The following is a 22,442-nucleotide window of genomic DNA, read 5'->3' on the forward strand; positions in this document are numbered from 1 at the left end:
TAAATCGATTGTGTCTCCTCGATACATTGAATGCAGTGGTTCCTGAGGTTCTCTGGTTATTATGTTGTCTGAGTTCGATTTTCCACTTTGAGAGAGCTCTGTGTTGTTATTTGCCTGTTGTGAGGTCGAGGTTATTTCTCTATCATATCCGGATGTTGAGTCTCCTGTGCCGGTTGTGACTCTTTGCTGCTTTGTGTGTTCAGGTTCCTGAGAGCCTCTAGATAGTATATTGAAAGTGGCGGTATTGTCCGATGAATAGGGAGTTATTCCTAGTGGCCTTTGTTGTTGTTGCAAGCTTGAATTCTCTACATGTTTTTTTAGGGTTGAAAACATATTGTCAAATTTTTCCAATTCGTGGTTATAGGCTTGTATCATCACAATTCAGTTCTTGTATATAGTTATGCAAAGGTCGGCTTTGTATCTTGGTGATGCCAAGGTCATAATTTTTGTGCCATGTGGGATATTAGTGATGGATTTTATGCTCAGTATATTCGTGAAGGCATTGCGCCATTTCGCCGTTTTTCTGGTGAAGAAAATCATGTCATTCACTATGAGGCCTTTATCTGTGCAGCAAGCAGTGTCCGATATCAGTGTGTCAGGGTTTTTTCTCATTAGGTTGTGTTTGAATTTTTTGGCTGCAGTCTTGGATAGTTTGGTTGGGTATTTTAGGATATGAGCGTTTCTACTTACTTGTTCTAGATAATTATCCTCCATGTTTGTTATATGGTGATGGGTAAAATTTGACGTTTTTGACGTGCACCCTTCTTGGATGCTTCTTTGATGAGGGTTTAAGAATTCTCCTTAAATTGGTATAAATGTGTTAATATTCTTTAAATAATTCTAAATTTAAAAGTTATTTTAAGATGGCCGCCAGTAAATCTGGTTATCCGAAATTGAAGTGCCTTCTCTCTTTCAGATGTTTTATTGTCCTCTTTCCCTTTCCTATATTTGTTTTCTGCCTATCTCTCTTTCAACTGTTCTGCGTGTCCATTTTCACTTTCCTTTACTCATTTACTGCCCTCTTGTATAGTGTATTTCTCATTTTCGATTGTCCTGCTTGTCCTCTCTCACTTGCTGTTATTTGTTTTTGTTGTTTTGGTGTGATTTTGTTTTTACTTATATATATATATATATATATAAATATATATAAAGGAGGAGAGTCCCATATTAAGAATGGCCTAACGATCCAATGCCCTGGCTGCTAATACAGCTTATGCAGGTCACTCTAGCAGCAGCCTCCTGCATTCGAGTCATCTTTGATTGAATAACATGTGTCCCTTGCGACCGCCACATATCATTGTGATGCTAGCTGTGCATGCATGAAAAGGTGCGAGTTATGTTTAGTTTCACTTAATCATAACTGCCAAATTTCAGTGGTTTGTAAGCTTTGTTTTGTAACCATAACCTCAATTTACCACTGTTTTTTTGGGAGCAGAGAGAGTTTTAGTTTTAAAACGATTTTTGATCACATAAAGCTGGTGAGACACAATAGCTATCTTTAGACAAGACCTATAAGGAGTTTTCCCAATTTCACAGTATCTAATATTCAGTCAAGAAAACATACGATTGCCTGAATGAATTACAGTGCAGTTCTTAGGATGTTGCCACTACATCTAGCAATCTATTCATCCTTCTCATATGGTCACAATATAAAAGCGGGCATTATTATTATTAGGAGGGCCTCACCTTAATGCTCTTAATATGGGCTGCAACCTCTGCAATTGGTTTATCAGGAGACTTGTCCAACAAATATTCAAGAATGGCATCTTTGTTGTAGAGCCTGAAATTATCGACAATCGTTGTTACATTATATTACAGCAGTCACAATGAAACACACATTACTTTTACCTAAACATTCTTCATAAATAGCAAACACACATACCTGCCCAGTTCACAGGCTACAATAGGTTTCTTTAACGCTTCCTGACTTAGTGAGCAGTAGTACCACTGGGCAACCAGTTCTGCATTTTTATCAACCTAAGAGAGAGGAACAAAAGGTTAGTATTAAGAAAGAATTCAAAAGGTAATATTGACAGTAATTTAAACTTGCAGTTCAAAATTATAATGCAAACACAACACGTGAAATAATACATTAAACTATTTTTTATAAAACAAGCCAAATAACAAACTAAAGCATATTTTAAGAATTAGTACTTATAAGGGATTTCCTTATGAATTTACCCATGTAATTAATTATAGCATAAAAAGACTTTGTCTGTATGGTTCTCACTTATATTTGCCCACACTGAACGGATATGCGTACACCCTCAAATCAAGGGCATAACCATGGAAAACCAGGTTCACAAACTGGCTATATACGCCGATAACATCCTAGAAGCCATCACTCAACCCCAAAGTTACTTGCCCCCGCTGCTGCAGGAAATATAGACGTGTGGCAGGGTCTCGGCTATAAGATTAATGTGCGGAAGTTTCAGGCTGTCAACCTCACCATACCCCTGAGCGAGGTAACCGAACTGGAGAGCCTCGTCCCCTTTCCTTGGGCAACTCGGGGGGTCTCAATACCTGGGTATTCAACTGTATTCCACTATTGAACAAACGGCGGAACACAATTATGTATCCATGCTAGCTAATGCATGCTCTGACATCCGATCATTGTGGGGGCCAATATCATGCCTAGGTAGGATACCAGACATCAAGATGACTTTTCTCTCAAAGATTCTTTACTTAATGCAAACCCTCCCCCTGCATCCCTTCTACCCCTTCACAAATCCTTGAGAGACTACAACAGATCATTGAAACCTTCATCTGGGATGGTAAGTGGGTGCGCATTGCTAGGAGATGCACCTCACTACCTGTGGCAGAGGGGGGTTTGGGCATTCCCCACTTGGTGCGCTATCAAGCAGCGCAGTTGAGATATATGGTGGAAGGGCAGAGGGCAAGCACTGGAAAGCACTGGTGTTTTATAGACCAAGCGATCCCTGGCATACACATACGGGAAGTATACTGGCTGCTCAAAACACAGCCCATCAGGGGTATACATCCCCTCATTGTGATAGCAACTATTGGGAAATGGGACACGATTAGAATAGCCAAGAAACTCTCCAAGACTATATCACCAATTACACCTATAATCAGGAAACCCAGACTTACCACCTGCACAGCATAGCATGGGGGTTTCCCCTTGAAAAGAAACTACCCCACAAGATCTGCTTGACTTTTGACAACTTAAAAAAGACAATGGTCTACCCAACACTGAATATTGGTGTGATGTCACCATCAAACACTGGATGACATCCTCTAGTATGCCCTTTCATGAGCAAAAAGTAACTTTTCACCCTCCAAGAAGGTAAAAGCCTCCTTTCTGACATTTATGCTTTTCTTAATACCCTCCAAAACTCCAGCACTTCCCCAGCTTGACGGTGGTGGGAATTGGAATGCAAACGACCTTTCAGAGATAAGGAATGTTCATACATTCTACATCACTCCTGTACCTCAGCCTGCAGGGCTTCTGGGAAGGAGACTCTGCTCAAAATTATCCATTATTGGTATTATATGTCCACAAGAACCGCCAAATGGAAAAAAAAGTGACGATGACAGATGCTGGCATAATTGTGGCCAGACAGGCCCACTGTCCCTCCTCTTATGGAACTACCCCAACTTGCTCTGCCACTGGGTCGATATCCTAGCAGACATTGATGTATGATAGTGAGACGCCCCGATTTCCCAGTTATATCTTGTTGGGTCTCCCTAATGCTTTCACCTATACTCTTTGGTCGACAAAATAAAAAGCCATCAACCCTACCCTCTGTGTGGCAAAGCAGGTCATTCTGTCGAAATGGGGCACAGAGATAGTGCCTACTCACATGGACTCGTTATACAGACTGTGGGACCTCCTTGGCATGAAAAAAACTGGCTGCATTTGTGGAACACAGTTTCCCGCAATTAGACACAACTTGGGGCCCATGCCTTCAGTTCCTGGTGCAAAGCTTCCAGGAGTTGACATGTCATGTGTACCTGTGAGTGCTTCGCCTTACAGCAGCAACCCCTAACCAGACTTGATGGTCCCTCTGCCTTGTTCTCTTTGCTTTGCGAGATAGCAGTGCTCAACGAGCATTACCCTCCCCCTTCCTTACCTATGGACATTTGGACTCAACCCTCCTCTATCCTTCCCAGTCATGTCTACATCCACCTCTGACAGTTTGTACTCGTTCCCATCTTTACTTTCCTCCCCAGCTGGTGGATGTAGGTGAATCTTATGTTTTGTCTAACTTTTCTTTTTTTTAGTTCTTTCATATGAAAACCAACAAAATAGATTCAAACCTAAAAAAAATGCTTGCCCTTCCAACATATGCAAGGTAAGATGTGAAAAGACTGGTAGCTGGAATAGGGTGCACACAATGCTCTATCCTGAAGACCATCACTGCTTTCATATTATGGACCACCAAAGAATTTAGGGGGCTATGCACACCCACTCAAGTGGAGCATTTAGGGATATATGTGAACAAACAATTTAATGTAATGCAAGGGAGTTCTTATATAGTGCGGCTGTGACCAAACGGGTATCCTGGCTTTGAGATTACCAAACAACGCTGTATGTATCTGAGCTAGAGCATGGAACTCCTTCCTAAAGCAAGACAATGTATCAATTTGTCTAAGCTCTATTGCCAGAGCGTTCCAAAGCCAGGAGGATGCAAAACTAAATGATCTGCCCTCAGTCGAACTTTCTTGACATGTGGAACACATATCAAGCTAGCTGAGGAGGAACGTAGGTTTCTCAAAGGGGAAAACCATAGAAATGTCCTCTATAGGGTCTTAGGCTCCATTTTATGTGCTGCCCTATAGACGATACAGAGTGCCTTAAACTGGACTCGCTGTGCTATGGGCAGCCAATGGAGATCTTTCAAGGCAATCGAGGACGATGCTCTACATTGTCTATTCAATGCAAGTTTGGCTGCAATAGTCTGTATCCTTTGCAGTTTTTTTTACCAAAGACGCTGGGGCTCCTAGGAGAAGGGCATTGCAGTAATCTAATCAGCTCAGAATAATACTCCTTACCACTTGCGGTCTAGCTGAGACCGGTAGAAAAGGGGGTATCTTTCTAAGCGCTCGGAGCAGAGAAAAACAGGTACTAACAGTTTTATCAACTTGCGAGTCCAGTTGCAGATTACTGTCAAGCAGTACTCCTAAATTGCGGACTGTTTTAACAGGTAGTGGAGGATTATTAGCAGAATCTGGCCAGAACTCTACTGGCAGGGAGCAACGGACTTTACTTGAAGAGCAGCAGATTATTTCTGTATTGTCCTCATTAAATTGCAATGAGTTATCCCTGAGCCAGCCAGCTGTTTCTCGCATACAACTATGAAATGTCTCCAAAGGAACTCCATCATTGCCCTCAAGGGAAAAAACGAGTTGGGTGTCGTCCGCATTATTTATAACCTCAATGCCATAAGATTTTATGAGAGAGATAAGTAGGCATAGGTATAAATTAAAGGGAATTTGAATGCTCCCTGAGCCCTGCGGAACCCCGCGTTTTACTGACCTACTCTGAGAAAGAAAAGGCCTCAGAGTCACTGCCTGCTGTCTGTCTGAAAATAGGACCGGAGCCACTCCAAAGCCCTACCCATAATGCCACAGTCCTCAAGCCTCTCGATCAATATCTTATGGTTGACCGTATCGAAAGCGGCCGACATATCCAGCAGCACTAAAATGGCAGTTTGGCCACTGTCGGCACGCATTCATAGGTTGTCCAAAACAGTCACTAAAGCAGTTTCAGTACCATGTCCTGGTCGAAATCCAAATTGGACCTCGTCCAGGAGATTGTTTTCTTCTGCATGTTTAGTAAGAGATTTACTCACTGCTTTCTTCAAGATCTTAATCAGCTAGGAAAGCAGGGAAAATCGGTCTATAGTTAGAAGGGCAATGAGGGTCCAACGCATCCTTCTTGATTAGGAGAGAGACAACTGCCTTTTTCCAGCACTCAGGTACTGTACCACTAATTAGAGATTGAGAGCAGATTTGATAGAGATGTGGAAAAAGCTCCTTACTAAGCACCTTCCACATCTTATGAGGAAGCGGGTCCAAGGGGGAGCCAGAAGAAATACTGGCTGCAATGATGTTAAATTCCTCTTGTGATGGAACCTGGAAGGACTACAGGGGCCTCATGCATTCCCTGAGAAGAGTTAGGAGTACTGCCTCTTGATGATAGCAACAGATTGCTTTCTATATCAGGCTCACAAGCACTTGCGGCTTTTAATCCATTTAAGATTTTGTTCTTTTTTTTTCTTCAAAGAACACTGCCAGGTCATCACAATGCAAATAATTTTCATCCACTGAGCTGTTAAGTGTCAAAACCACTGCTGTCCACAAGCTGTGGGAGTTCTTTTAATTTCAAAAGTTTAGACCATTCCCTACCCATACGAGTGTTAGCTGGGTGGGAGGTTTGTTTAATGAGGGTAGATAGCCATAGAGAGAAAAGAACCAAAGAGTGGTCTGTCCAACATAGTGGGAGTATCTCTTTCACAACTTCATCCTTGTCCTACAAAAAAAGTCATTAGTTTCTTCTTACTGGTAACAGGTGACTTAAGGCATAAATCACAGGACCATAGCTCGAGTGAGTCCTGGAACCAATGATTCTTCTCAAGTGCCCAAAGAGAGAGATATATACATAAATAATCACGTATCACCCCCCAAATATCATGTAGACTACCGGGCAGTCAACTGCAGTTATGGTCCATACTACTCTACCAGCATCCGTTGTATTTTCCCCTGTTTCAATAAGGATATGGGGAATTTTGTATTTCACACAGCATTACGCAATACTCTTACTGAATTACTAAAGAGCAAAGCATCTAGCATGGCAAGGAGTGCATATGCAGACTGACTCAGTTATTTTTTCTCAGGACGCTGTCTCAGGTGTTGCGCTTCTGTTAAGATACGTGGCAGACCTGTGCAAGTACAGCATAGAAAACAGAAAATTGTTTTGCAACTAGGCATGGCCAGCAATTCCAGACCCACACCAGCTTGCCCTGGTACGAGAGGAACTGTCCTACAGGAAGGCCACCTTTTGCACTCCGGCCCCAACCTATCGAAGCCAGAGAAAAAACAAGTATACCTCCTGGAAGAATAAGGTTTGATACCCTTGGGTAATGTCAGCTCACGTAAAAATTACTGACATACCAGTTACACAACAAGGATTGAGTGGAATGAAAACTGGCATAAAGGGTATTCCAATGCAGATGATGGATAGATCATATTATCTCGTAAGTGCACTCATTTTGATCCTGAGAAGTTCAACAGAAATTAACAAAGTGAAGAAGGAAATCAAACTGTAGAATCAAGAGAAGTCGGTCTACCTATTATATGACAAGAGGACTGAATCGATTGCTGTTGAAATGAAAGAGCAAGGACAACTGGTTGGCTACAATGTGTTGGTGGATAATCTGAGCACTAATACAGACAGACATGGAGAAAGTCATAAATTATTACAGCATGCCGAAGGTTTGTAACAATAGAGAAGCACAGAGTATGGATGTACTTTTATTGAGCGGCAAGCAAGAGAAGACCTTATAAGAGCAGTGGAAAAAGACATTGAGATTGAGATATAAGCAGCAGATGGAATTATCAGAACTGTGTCACAGGAAAAACAAGCCACTTTTTCCAAAAAAAGTTACAAATGATAAACTGCTGATAGGCCCAGATATTCACCAACAGAAGTTAAATGTGTTGAATGGAAGAAAGGAAGCTTTAGAAGCTGAAATTGTTCACTCCTAGGTGAAACAGGAGGCTGAAGTGCTGTAAAAGAAACTTCATGACCTTGTGTGTCACCGGGGTCAAATGACTTGAGTACAGGGCCTTATCCAGGCTCTACAGAATAACAGGAACTAATATAAGAACCTTTACCCTGTATGTTACCAACTCAATGGATTAAAAAAAAAAATGAACTGTACAAAACCTACGAGGATTATGTTAACCGAAAAATGAAGTTACCAAGAAACCATAACTAGCTTGTTAAAATATCAGCAGCAGAACAAATGTGTTCACTTTTTAGGTTTCGCCCTGGCGTTGCAACTGCGTAGCAGTTGCACCACCTAGGGCAAAATCTCATGATCCTACATATGGGGCTTTGGTCCCGCCTCTGTCTCCCATTGGCTAGCTCCATAAATGGAGGCTAGCCATTGGGAGACAGAGGCTGTCAATCACGCTTTCCCCAGAAAATGCGATTCGGGGGAGGTTTCTCGGTCTTTTTTTAAGTCCCGCCCCTTTGTCCTGGGCAGCGCTGTGATTGGCTGCCGGCCCGGGACACCCCCGTGACGTCATTCCCCGGGCCGCGCTGTGATTGGCTGGCCGGCCCGGGACCTGACTTGTTTCTTTTAGGTGTTTTGTTCATTCCTGGCCGACCAGTGGGCCATCCAGCACGGTAAAAAGAAAAGCTGGATGTATAATATGTATGTATGGGTATAGTGTGTGCAGCAAAACCTGTTCACAAACATTAAAAATACTTTTCTTATGAATGTAAAGGATTTATGACGTAAGGTGAAGCCATTTAAACGAGTTCGGAGTCAGAGTGCGGCTAATTGAAGAAAATAAGACACCCACGAGTGGCTTTCCAGGAACGCAGGCTCTATGCATATTACGCGAAGAGCATGATGCAAGCAGCATGACATTTCTGAAGAAATATTCGAACGCTTTGAGCTGGTTACCGCATCCAGGTGTTTTTGTTAAAGGCGCTTTGCACATCCGCACGCCGCTTGCTGCAGGTTTGACACTTGCTGCTTGTAGCTACTCACCCGACGACCACCAGCTCCAGAGTGTGGCTGAGATTGCTGGGCAGCTGGCGAGAGCTCGGCGTGGTACCCAGTAACACCCCTTCGGCTGCACAGTGCATGAAGGAGGCAGGGACTCACCCGAGGGTGACAGCCACCATGCCTGGGCGCAGGCATATGGGTCCGAGCCTCTGCCGTGTATACCGCCTTCGGCACAGCCTCTCTCCACCCGGGCACTTCGGGAGGCACTCCCGGCATGCAGCCTGCCTCTCCCAAAGCAGCACGGCAGAGACTGGAGGGCAGCGACTATTCCCAAATATGCCAAATTAATATCAGCTCTGTCCCCGAGCTTTATTTCAGAATCCACCCGTTCGCTGCATTATAATCTGGGCCGTCTTCGACGATAGGAACAGGAAGCTGCAAACGTCCAGCGTGCAGCAGCTCTGTTTCCCCAATCATAACAAAGCGCAGAGTAGCAGCAGAACCGATTCCCCACCTCCTCCCTCAGCTCTGGCCCTGGCAGCAGCAGTGTGGGTGTTTGTTAATACAAACAGCCTTACAGTAATCTATTTTTCCTGCCTCGCGGAACCCCCTCCCTCCCGCCGAGCACTCCGCTTCGGAGACGAGATACATACAGCACTCTAACAGGATCAGCTAGCCGAGCTCCCACGCCTGCATCTGTACTGGCACTGCCGAGGAGCGGGGCGTGAGATCGTGAAAGCGGGCAGGGTGAGGGACGGGTGCCCCAGGCACTTACCTGTCCAGCACTTCACACAGGGCACAACCCTGACCCCCTTCAATAATGGATGTGTGACCAGTGCCCCGGCGGCGCCTGGGACCAGAGGTGAAAGGTGACCTCTAACACACCCCGAGAGAGAGAGTCCAATGAAAGCTGCTTTAGTTTGACCACAATGACGCCAAACTGCAGAACGGCTGCTAGACAGTGATATTGTGACGTTTGCGTTCTACATCCCTAAAATAAGCATTTTAAAGTGTGTGTGTGTGTGTGTGCGCGCGCGCGCGCGGCTGGCTCTGTGTGTGTGTGTGTGTGCGGATGGATCTGAGTGTGTGTGGCTGGCTCTGAGTGTGTGTGGCTGGCTCTGTGTGTGCGGCTGGCTCTGTGTGTGTTCCTGTGTGTGTGTGTGGCTTTGTGTGTATGTGTGGGTGCAAATGCAATAGGTCTCACATTTGCGAGAGATTTAGCTAATGGCAATGTAAATGACAATGACATTTATTTATCTGTTTTCAAAACTAACACATAAATACAAATGTTGTCATTTACAATGCCAATAGCTCTAACTTTTCCAAAGGCGAAGCCATTGCATTGTAAATGCTTGTTTCTATTTTCTTTTCTTAATTTTAAAGTATTTTGCTTACCAGCACTATTTTCACGGTTTTTCAATATGTTTTAACATATTTCACTAGAACATACCAAAAAGCCGGAAACCGAAGGCAATAACATCAGTGCTCACATACATTGTAATTATTTATTTATTAAGTTTTATATAGTCAATTGTTTATCAGCATGGCTGAGTCATGTGCACTCCACGTGCATGCTCTTATGCATACTGATCCATTTGCTTTCATTTCCACCGTTTTTAATGTTATTTCTGATACTTATTTTATGGTGTAGAGGGATATTATATATGACTAATACATGTACATTTTTAAGGTTGATATGCAGTGCTTCCTAAGGAGAGGAGCTATAGCAACTGCTCTAAGCAAAGTTACAGTTTATGGAATGTCCACATTATAATGGCAAAATCTGCCTAAACGTTGCCTTCAAACACTGCCTAGTGTGTTTTCTACGGCAAACATGCTGTAAAAGGTCCTACACCAGGAATTTTGCTATGGACCACCCCACTCTTCGAGCACTAAAGAGTAAATTCCATCAAAGGTCCTTTAAATATTTTTACTAATACATTTGTCATGTGAAAATTATTATTTCAAAGATTTGTAGCTTCGATGGTGAGGATAAAAATATTTTACTGCCTTTACAACTCAAATATACAATATTTAAAAAGCTTAACTATAAAATGTATTTTAATTGCCTTTTTCGCTGACAATGTAAGGCAATCCTTTAAATGTTTTTTTTTTTGCAGAGTTTTTATATAGCGCGAACTAGACCCGAACCGAATCAGGTATCAGAGCGCTTTACATATTTTTCCAGTTACATTACATTTTTATGTTTTCCAGTTACTTTCATTTTAGGCACGGGGAGATTAAGTGATTTGCCCAGAATCACAGGAGGTTTTGGCGTCGTTACCGAGACTCGAACCCAGTTCCTCCAGGTCCGAGGTCGAGCGCCCTAGCCGTTAGGCCAACTCCTCTCCCCTAATGTGATTATTTTGTCTTTACCCATGATTAAATCCTCATCCTACATTATTCAAATAGCAGTCTGAATGCATACCCTGCAAAAGCTGAATGTTCACCTACATTGCTTTTTCCTTTGCAGTTCCATTCTAGATGATTTCCAAACTGTTCTACCATTACCCTTACATGCATCTACCATTGTGCCTCTCTTGGCAGACCTTCATCTCCTTCACTAAACTTCGTTTTTTTCCCATTCATCCATGCCGCTTCTCTATTTTAAATGCCAGGAAACCATATAATCACCAGAGCCTATCATTCGTCATCTTTCCCTTATTCTCGCAATCCAAACCCCACATTAGCTCATTCTTTCAAAGAGGAAAGAAGCCAACCAGTCTTCCCACTTTCTAATCCTGCCTGACAGTGCATGGAGCCAAAACTACTATATGGACGTTATAAACCAACTTGTGCATCAGCCTTCAATGTTGGCATGGTTGAATTGCAAAAACAACTGGAGGAAAGAGAGTGTAGGTCTGAATTTCTTTTGCAGGAGGGTGACCATTATTTCTGTTGCCACGCACAACCTCTCGAGCACTGATAATTATTATTTTAATGATTGTGAATGATGGGAGTCTTCCAACAGGAACTGACTATTGTTTACTGTTAGTACATTTTGCTTTATGACCTACTAGTTCCATCAGGCGAGTAAAAATAGGCTGGAAAGGAACATGTGCTCTGTTTATTCAGAAAGTGAATGAGCAATAAAGATACCATTAAATCTTGTTTTTATCTTGACACATTTGCTGTCTGTTCAAGGAAAGTGGTCAAATGTCAGTTTGTCTTTCAACTAATTGCTCCTTAGAAAATTAGGTTTATTTTTCTCTCTTACTAGAGTTATAGGTTATTGTCAAGTGAGCTATCTGAAGATATCATTTAATGTTATGTAACACATAGCATTGAAATAAATAGCATGTAAATTAATATTACACTTATTTCAAAATATATCATGAATTACAAAAGCAAATTTTTTGTAATTAAGAAGTGTGTTGCTGAAAAAAAAGTTAAATATGAGCAAAAGAAACCAGAACTCTTTACTTGGGGATATGCAAATGACACATATTTGCAGAAACTCTATTTCCAAACAGTATTGTTTGTACATTAAACAGTTTTAGCAGTAAAGCTGGATGGCAGTGGTAAGTGTGTGGCAATTTCAATTTAAAATCTGCTGATTAAAAAGGAAAGTGTGCTATCACTTCATGCTTTAATTATGTATTTATTAAAAGTGCTAGTTAGGTCTCACCTGAGCCAGCGCATGCGCTAACTGGCGAGACATTTAGCAAGTGGGCTTCAAAAATCCGACCACACTCTTTTTGTGTGGCCTAAAGCGTGCGGTTACGCGCACAGTTACGAGCACTGGCGCAATCTGGCTTTCCTCTCACCATCTGGCTTTCCTCTCGTCAGCACACTTTCACGGCCGCGCGGACCCGTTCCTTTCACGGCTGCGCGGCCGTGAAAGTGTGAGTGGCTTTAAAATGACACACCAGTGCCCCGTTGCTGAATGCATGTGTTATATATACACAAGGCAGTGAACTCACGGGGTCAAAGGACACACCACACTCAGGGATTATGAAACAGGAGCATGACAAAGGTGTTTATATTTACTGTCAAGCTTAACATACCTGTAATTGCCACACGCAACATGTACAAGTGTGTATCAGAAAACACCAGTGATGTCTTCACTTGCTGTACAATTTTCCAATAATTGTGATAATATGTTCACAAATGCGAAATGTATGTATTATAAAATATGTCCCCTTGGGAGTATAGACACACACGGCTGTCGGATTAGGAAGCTTTCCAAACGAAACCACGGGCAGTTTTTATTTACATTCTCATAGCATGCACTACGCACAGGTTTATTTATAGAGCTTCCTGTCTGACGACTGACTGCCCTTGCCCTACGTTAGTCACCCGCCGACCCTGGTGAATGAGCTCACTCCCGCTTCAAAGATTTCCGAGTAACAAAACACGTTTTCTTTCTCAAGGGGTCCCCAGCTTACATGGATTTCATTGTAAAGATCTTTTTTTAAGTATCCGTTGTAAACGACAATACCGTGCCAAGATACTGTGTCAAGGAGAAAAGGTCCCCGTACCCGCAGGTCTTTGAATTAGAGGGGATTCACAATAAAGGCAGCGAGGGGACCTCATTTTGAAAAAAGGTTTCAAGTGCCTACGATGTTGAAAAATGCTCTTTTCCGCACCCATCGAGGCTTCAATGTACAGCACAAGAAGCTCTCAAGTTTCCCAGTTCCATTCACGAGTAACTTGTCCAATCAAGCTATTTTAATTAGCATTCAGGTACTAGGAGTTCAGTGTGACATCATATATTCAGCATTACAGGTGCCAGCGTGAAAAGAAACAAAAAGCCTGGAAGGGTTGCTCATGGACTTGGGAACCTGTGGTGATTTAATAGGCAGTTAACGTATGCTTGCAAAAGCTAGTTCTGCTTGCTTGAACCAGATGCTACCAGGACGTCAGAAACTAAGGAAAGCACCTGTGAGGTGGCGTATTGCTTTATGAGGCAATAAAAACAAGCATTTGTAATGCAATAGGTCTCGCATTTACACGAGTTTAAGCTATTGGCATTGTAAATGACAATGCCTTTTATTTATGTTTTAAAAACAAAAACAGAAGGCATTATTATTTGCAATGTCAATAGCTCTAACTCGCGTAAATGCAAGACCTATTGCATTGCAAATGCTTTTTGTTCAGTTGTGTACAGTAGCGGCCACCGTAAATGTATCGGCTCGTGCAACCAGAGAGTGGGGAAGTTCATTCATAGAACTGGTCTCTCAGAACAGAGTGCAACTGGGTCCGCTCTGCACAAATCTTTGTGAATACCCGGAGTAGTGTGGCCAACCCCAGAGGACGTTCCCCAGCGCCTGGATCAAACATTAAAGAATTACAGAGCACTTGGAGAGCACACACGCCTCCTCTTCCAACTAGTGTCATCTAGAGATCAAGCATTGGCGTAGCCAATAGGTCTCGCTTTTGGGACCTTATAAGTATTTAGTTATGCAGCACAATATCCTTGGTGCAACAACATTACCTGTTGCATGGCTAAACACTTATAAGGTCCCAAAGGCGCGACCTATTGGCTATGTGTTAGAACTGACATCATTGGCATGAGTCTCTCCTCCATTTTTTCTGTTTGCCTCCTCTGTTTACGATGTTTTTGCTGGTATATTGCTTTGGGCACTGTGCCACTGCTGATCAGTGCCACAGTGCAAGTGCTCCCTATGTGAAATTACTGTATTGATTGAATTCCATGTTTGGCTTATTTGGTTTACTGTCAGTCCCTAGTAGAGTGCACCAGGAGTGCCAGGGCTTGTAATACAAATGCTGCTAGTGGGCTTGCAGCACGTGTTGTGCCACCCACAAGAGCGGCCTAGTAAAAGTATGTCTGAAGGTCTACCATTGCTAGACCACGTGCAGTCTTACTGTCACGAGGACTGCGCCAGTACACCTACTTGCCAGTCCCTAAACCTTCCCTTAACTTCATGTTAGTCACCCCTATGGTAGGCCCACGGGCAGGGTGCATTGTAAGCATAAGGTAGGACAAGCCTGACAAGGTTGGCATGTCCTAATAGTGAATTACAGCCATATTCGTTTTTCACTATTGTAAGGTAACCTGCTCTCCATCAGTTAGAATGGGCTGCCAGGATTATTAATGCTATAATCCTAGCGGGCTCGGGGAGCATGGTGCAATGTCGAGGTTGGTATCCCTGAACTCAGGGTTTAATAACGCATCCGTTTGTGTGGATGGTTTTTGGACTCTGTGTTTGAAAATAGCACTTTTAGAAAGTAGCTATTTTCTTGTCTGTCTACCGGTCTCTGCTGGTTCTGGTGTGCGTGTGACAGGAGCTGGGTGGCTCCAGAGGTCTGAATGAGTCAGTGTGGGATGAGTGGGGCATTTGCATTGAGAGTAGGGGAAGAGTAGCTCCTGATAGCCTGCCCTGCCTGATACAATGCTGGCTCCGCCCCCCCTGCCAGGCGACTGATGACTCTGTGCCTGCCAGGGACTTTCCTGGCCCACCTCCTGCCGGGCAGCTGATGGCCCTGCCCCTGCCAGTGACAATACTGGCTCCGCTCCTGCTGGGCGGCTGAAGACTCTGCCCTGCACAGTGAATAGGCCAGGTGCCTCGGCCTGGCAACACCCACAACAAACCCAAGATGGGGGGAAATTCCCCTGCATGGACAAAGGGATCAAAGCCAAAAAGGGGTATAAGAGAAGGACCCCTGAACCAAGAATTTAGATCACTTCTGACAAGGAAACCTGAACCAAGGACAAGAAGCCTGCTGATCCAAGGACTGCCTACCCCTTCTGCCAGAGTGCTGTTTATTGGGGGAATCCTGCAGTTGCTTCTTTATTTTTGCCAAGGAACCAGGAGAGAGGAACTGAGTGTGTACTCTCAAACTTGCTATAGAAAATCTCCAAGGGTTGGAAGAGTGCCAGCCTCCTGTTGAAGTCACAGGGCCAAAGGACTTCATTTATTTGCTAAAAGTGCTTGTTGCTGGAACCTGAAATCCAGCACCTCTGAAGAATCCAGCAATCTCGACGCCGACGGACGCCGCCGAATCCAGCTCGACATCGTGAGTAACGGCTCCAGTGTCCCACACCTTCGACGCCGGCCGCCGGGCCCGATCGACGCCAGTAGCGACGCCAGTGAGTAGCGAGTTCGGTTCCAGCTCCAAGTGACCCTGTGTCGACGCCGCCGCTGATCGCAGCGACCTCGAGCCCTCTCGACGCCGTGAGCGCTGCTCACTCTTGCAACATCGACAACGCCGTATCCTGCTTCATCCCGTGAGCGCTGCTCCTGCCTGACTTCGGTCGACGCCGCTGCAGATCGCCCCGACTCCGAGGCCCGATCGACGCCGAAGACGCGACGCCGGACATCTCGACGCCGCTGATCATCGAGTGCTTCACTTTTCCAAGGTACTGTATTGTTGGGGTCTGTGCGACTCCGGGCTCGACGTAGCGCTCCTCGCAGTCGACGCCGAACCTTTGGATTAACTTTGCCTCGACGTCGTGTAACTCCCGTGTGGGTGACATTGTTGCCAAGAACTGTGTTTTAAAGAAGAAGAGTTGCTTTTGTTAATAAAGACTTTGTGCTAAGAAGAAACCGTGCTTGAACTATTATTTTTCCTTCCAAGAGTATTTATTAAGACTGTGGTATATTTTGTCGTTATTTGGTCTTGTGCTAAGCCTTATATAAAAATACCTATTTTTATAATACTACTGTGTTGTGTCCATTTGTAGTGTATTCACTTTATTACTGTATGTGGTCATAAATGCTTAACGCACTGCCTCTGAGATAAGCCTGTCTGCTTTGCCAAGCTACCAAGGGGGTGAGCAGGGGTTATCTAAGTGTGTGATCCCCTTGCCCTGACTAGAAAAGGTGTGTCCCTATTTGTCAGAAGTGTATACCTCTGCCAACTAGAGACAGCCGCTTCTAACATTGGTGGGTCAGCGGTGAGGATTTGAACTTTGCATTTATGACCCATGTGCAGTGATTAGTGTGCGCTACATAGTGAAAGCAGACCATAGCGCAGCCACAATCTGTTTGGTAGGATATTTTATTTTTGTTCTCCGCTTTCCTGGAACTTGATTTTTGAAACTGCCAGTTTTGACCATGAGTGATGCCGGAGTCACTGCCCCTGTTGTTGTTGTGGAGGAATTTGATAGGAGTAAGATGAACGACTATCCGTTAAAGAAGCTGAAATCCTTTTGCAAGCAGTTGAAAGTTCCTACCACAGGCATTTCAAGGAGACCAGATTATCTCAAAGCATTGCAGGCCTGGTTAGAGGCCAGAGATTCCTCTGATCCGGTGGTGGTACCGACAGGGGAAGGGGAGGAGGAAGTGCAGGTGAATGGGCCCACATCTCCTCCTGGCAGCAGTGTTTCCTCCAAAGGTCTTTCTCCTGAAGAAAGAGAAGAAAGGGCGAAGGAGCGAGCATACAACGTGGAAATGGCAAAACTTAAGATATATGGGCAGTTGGAGATAGAGAATGCAAGAGGCAGGAGAGAAGCTGATCTGGAGATCAAAAGATTGGAGTTTGAAAGAGAGAAGTTAGCTTTGGAGCGTGATACCAGGTTGAGGGAGTTGGAGCTCAAAGCTAAAGAGTTGGAATTGAATCCCTCTGGTGGCAGCATCCCATCTGTGCCTGCAGAAAGTAGGTTTTATTTTCCCAAAGATGTGATCAAAGATTTTCAGAAGAATGAAGATATTGGTCAATGGTTTAAAGCATATGAGTTAGCATTGTTGGCCCACCGGGTCCCTGAGAAGGATTGGGGAGCGGGGTTGCTTTGTGAATGAGGGAAGAGATACCCTGTTAGACATGCCTGTTGAGGATAGGATGTCTTATACTCATATGAAAGACGCTTTAATGTTAAGGTATGGCCTAACCCCAGAAAAGTACAGACAGGCCTTTAGAGAATGTAAGAAGTTGCCTGGTACTACGTGGGTGGGATATGTGTCATATTTTTACAGAGCCATGGATGGTTGGGTAAAGGGCAGCAAAGTGGAAAGTTATGATGCTCTTTATGATTTGTTTGCTTGGGAGCACTTGTCTAATAACTGTTTTCCAGGGCTGCGCCAGCACCTTATTGATAGCAAGATATCTAACCCTAGAAAACTTGCTGAGGAGGCGGACCGCTGGGTCAGTACCAGGGTCCACAAGGGTCCAGTGGGAGACTCAGCCAAAGGTGGGCAGGGTCCCCAGCAGAAGAGTGGGGGGGACAAGGGTAAACAGAGGGAGTTCCAGAAAGGGCCCCGAAGTAATCCCCAAGGGAACCAAGGGAAGGGTTCCCAGCCCCCCCCCGATAAGAAATCAGAGGCCCCGACAGGTAAACCTGTTCGTAGGGGCCCAATGACCTGCTTCGCTTGTAAGCAGGTGGGACACCGTTTTTATGATCCTCAGTGTCCCTTGAAGAACTCTAGTGCACCACCCCGTCAGTTGGCGAGTGTAGCCCTGGGAGGGGAGGAGATGGTTGCCCATGGTGGGGAGGGTCCCGCAGAGATGTCCCTGGTCTCTCTAGGAGACATGGAATTGGTCCCTCCACCCCCTCTGCCTAGTAACACTAAGAAATATAGGCAGTGGGTGACCATTAATGGCCATAGAGTGGAAGCTCTCAGAGACACCGGAGCGAGTGTGACAGCTGTCAAGTGTCACTTGGTGTCCAGAGAGCAGGTTGTTCCCCACGCATTCTACCCTGTGATAGCTGCTGACAACTCCCAGAGAGAGTGTGAGTTAGCTTAGGTTCCCTTTGAATGGGGGGGGGGGGGGGGGGGGGAGTTTCAGGTACTCTTCAAGTTGCTGTAAGGCCCGCCATGCCTGTTGATTGTCTCCTGGGCAATGATTTGGAGGACTCCCCTTGGGCTAAGGTGGAGAGGGAGACACATTTGAAAATGTTGGGTGTGCCAGAGTGGGTGTGTGCAACCACTCGATCCATGACAGCAAGTAAGGGTGTTGATGGGGTTCTGGAGCCTGAAAGTATGGCCCAGGACCCAGCTGTGAAGAGAAGAGGCAGGGGGCGCAGGAAACCATCCCCCGTAGTTCCCGTGGTCCAGGAGGAGGCAGACCTTGAGGGGTATGCCCTGGAACCCACAGGTGAACAATGTGCTGAACTGGGAGACCTGCCCGAGCTGACCCACTGGCAGCAGGATGGTGGTCCCTCCAGGGAAGAATTTTGTGCAGAACAGAAAGTGTGCCCTTCTCTTGTGGGTATGAGGCAGCAGGCCTCAGCCGAAACCTCAGGTGATCAGTCAGGGTCACATTTTGTTTACTGGGAGAACGACCTCCTGTATAGCGAGCCTAAGGCTGCTGAGCCTGGGTCAGCCCGTGTGCTGGTGGTACCCCAGCGCTTCAGAGCCTTCCTACTGGGTTTGGCTCATGACGTTCCGTTAGCTGGACATCTGGGGCAGGACAAGACCTATGACAGGCTTGTCACCCATTTTTATTGGCCTCAGATGAGAAGGGATACAGATATCCATTGCAAGACCTGTCAAACTTGCCAGGCAAGTGGGAAAAGCGGGCGGAAGCAGAAGGCTCCCCTCCAACCTTTTCCAGTGGTCAGTACCCCCTTTGACCGGGTGGGGATTGACATTGTTGGGCCCCTGGACCCCAAGACAGCCCTGGGCAACAGGTTCATCCTGGTCTTGGTGGACCATGCCACACGGTACCCGGAAGCCATCCCTCTCAGAACAGTGACAGCCCCCGTGGTGAGACGGGCACTGATGGGCGTTTTCTCCCGAATGGGGTTCCCCAGAGAGGTGGTGTCAGACCGGGGCTCCAACTTCATTTCCAACTATATGAAGTCTCTGTGGAAGGAGTGTGGGGTAACTTACAAGTTCACCACTCCTTACCACCCTCAAGGTAATGGGTTGGTTGAAAGATTCAACCGTACCCTTAACGGCATGATTATGGGTCTTGAAGAACCGATGAGGCGTAAATGGGACGTCCTCTTGCCATGCCTGCTGTTTGCTTACCGTGAGGTGCCACAGAAGTCTCTAGGGTTCAGCCCCTTTGAGCTTTTGTATGGACACCCGGTAAGAGGACCCTTAAGTCTGGTCAAAGAAGGCTGGGAGCAATCTCGCAGGAAACCTCCCCAGGATGTATACAGTTACATGCTGGCCTTTAGGAACCAGACTAGGCGCTTCAGAGATCTTGCTCAGGCAAATCTGGAGGCCAGCCAGGAAGAGATGAAGCGGTGGTACGACCGGAATGCCACTCTGGTAGAGCTTCAGCCTGGACAGAAAGTTTGGGTCATGTCCCCTGTGGAACCTTGTGCCCTCAAGGACAGGTGGACTGGACCATTTGAGGTTGTGGAGAAAAAGAGCGATGTCACCTACATGGTGGACTTAAAGTCTCCCAGGAACCCCTTGCGGGTCCTGCATGTCAACCGTTTGAAGCCCCACTTAGAAAGGTCCGAAGTGGGCATGCTCCTAGCTACAGATGCTGGAATGGAGGAGGAGAGTGAGCCTCTTCCTGACCTCCTGTCTGCAAAAGAGCAAGATGGGTCAGTGGATGGTGTTGTCCTCTCTGACACACTGACCCCTGAACAGCAGCAGGATTGTCGCCAATTGTTGGGACAATTCCCTGATCTGTTTTCCTTGATTCCTGGTGTCACTCAGTGGTGTGTCCATGATGTGGGCACTGGGGACAGCACTCCTGTGAAGCACAAGGCTTACAGAGTGACTGACAAGGTCAGAGCATACATCAAGGAGGAGGTCTCCAAAATGTTTGCCTTAGGGGTGGTTGAGTCCTCTAGCAGTCCTTGGGCCAGCCCAGTGGTCTTGGTCCCAAAGGCTGCAGCGCCTGGTGCTTCACCAGAACTTCGGTTCTGTGTGGACTACCGAGGACTCAATTCAGTCACCAAGACTGACGCGCACCCCATCCCCAGAGCTGATGAGCTCATAGATCGGTTGGGGGCTGCCCGGTACCTCAGTACGTATTATCTAACGTCTGGGTATTGGCAGATCGCCTTGACAGATGGGGCAAAAGAGAGGTCAGCATTCTCCACACCAGATGGGCACTACCAGTTCCGGGTTATGCCCTTTGGGATGAAGAATGCCCCTGCCACCTTCCAGAGGTTGGTCAACCAGGTCTTGGCTGGACTGGAGGATTTCAGTGCCGCCTACCTGGACGACATTGCAGTGTTCAGCGCCAGCTGGGAGGAACACTTGCGCCACCTCCAGGAAGTGTTGTTGGCCCTGCGCAGAGCAGGCCTCACAATCAAAGCCAGTAAGTGCCAGATTGGGCAGGGTTCAGTGGTGTACTTGGGGCACCAAGTAGGGAGCGGCAAGGTGGCCCCCCTGCAACCCAAGATTGATACCATCCTGGCATGGGCACCGCCCAAAACCCAGACTCAGGTGAGAGCCTTCTTGGGTCTCACGGGTTACTACAGGAGGTTCGTCAAGGATTATGGTAACATTGTGCACCCCTTGACTTCACTGACTTCCAGGAAGCAGCCACGACTTGTGATCTGGACTGACGCCTGTCAGACGGCCTTTGACACCCTGAAAACTGCAATGTGCACAGCACCCATACTCCAGGCACCCGACTTTTCTAAAGAATTTGTTGTCCAGACGGACGCTTCAGAGCATGGCGTGGGGGCTGTTCTAGCTCAGGTGAATGAAGAGGGCCGAGACTTACCTGTAGCCTTCATCAGCAGGAGGTTACTTCCCAGGGAACAGAGGTGGAGTGCGATAGAGAGAGAAGCATTTGCTGTGGTCTGGGCGCTGAAGAAGCTAAGACCCTACCTGTTTGGGACTCACTTCCGGGTTCAGACAGACCACAGGCCCCTCAGATGGTTGATGCAGATGAGGGGTGAGAATCCAAAACTGTTGAGGTGGTCCATTTCCCTACAGGGGATGGACTTCACGGTGGAACACCGCCCTGGCACAGATCACGCCAATGCTGATGGTCTGTCCAGATTTTTCCGCCTTAGTGATGAGGACTCCCTAGGGTAAGGGTAGTTCTCCCCACATTTCAGCTGGAGGGGACACGTGTTAGAACTGACATCATTGGCATGAGTCTCTCCTCCATTTTTTTCTGTTTGCCTCCTCTGTTTACGATGTTTTTGCTGGTATATTGCTTTGGGCACTGTGCCACTGCTGATCAGTGCCACAGTGCAAGTGCTCCCTATGTGAAATTACTGAATTGATTGAATTCCATGTTTGGCTTATTTGGTTTACTGTCAGTCCCTAGTAGAGTGCACCAGGAGTGCCAGGGCTTGTAAATACAAATGCTGCTAGTGGGCTTGCAGCACGTGTTGTGCCACCCACAAGAGCGGCCTAGTAAAAGTATGTCTGAAAGTCTACCATTGCTAGACCACGTGCAGTCTTACTGTCACGAGGACTGCGCCAGTACACCTACTTGCCAGTCCCTAAACCTTCCCTTAACTTCATGTTAGTCACCCCTATGGTAGGCCCACGGGCAGGGTGCATTGTAAGCATAAGGTAGGACAAGCCTGACAAGGTTGGCATGTCCTAATAGTGAATTACAGCCATATTCGTTTTTCACTATTGTAAGGTAACCTGCTCTCCATCAGTTAGAATGGGCTGCCAGGATTATTAATGCTATAATCCTAGCGGGCTCGGGGAGCATGGTGCAATGTCGAGGTTGGTATCCCTGAACTCAGGGTTTAATAACGCATCCGTTTGTGTGGATGGTTTTTGGACTCGGTGTTTGAAAATAGCACTTTTAGAAAGTAGCTATTTTCTTGTCCAACTGTCTACCGGTCTCTGCTGGTTCTGGTGTGCATGTGACAGGAGCTGGGTGGCTCCAGAGGTCTGAATGAGTCAGTGTGGGATGAGTGGGGCATTTGCATTGAGAGTAGGGGAAGAG

The 22,442-nt window shown here is 46.0% G+C and overlaps 1 protein-coding gene and 1 pseudogene across 1 annotated transcript in view; one reads left to right on the forward strand and one right to left on the reverse strand.

Moving 5' to 3' along the window:
* The window catches only part of RTF2 (replication termination factor 2), a 416,662-nt gene that overhangs the window by 388,881 nt on the left and 5,339 nt on the right, over window positions 1-22,442 (reverse strand). The window contains exons 2-3 of the mRNA XM_078652002.1: window positions 1,883-1,977; window positions 1,687-1,780 (exon numbers count right to left, since the gene is read on the reverse strand). Coding sequence (XP_078508128.1) covers window positions 1,687-1,780; window positions 1,883-1,977 — 189 coding nt within the window. The remainder of the gene's footprint in view (window positions 1-1,686; window positions 1,781-1,882; window positions 1,978-22,442) is intronic.
* On the forward strand, window positions 6,953-7,803 carry LOC144766979 (intraflagellar transport protein 74 homolog pseudogene; annotated as a pseudogene).

Source organism: Lissotriton helveticus, chromosome 7, assembly GCF_964261635.1.
Source record: "Lissotriton helveticus chromosome 7, aLisHel1.1, whole genome shotgun sequence".
NCBI lineage: Eukaryota > Metazoa > Chordata > Amphibia > Caudata > Salamandridae > Lissotriton > Lissotriton helveticus.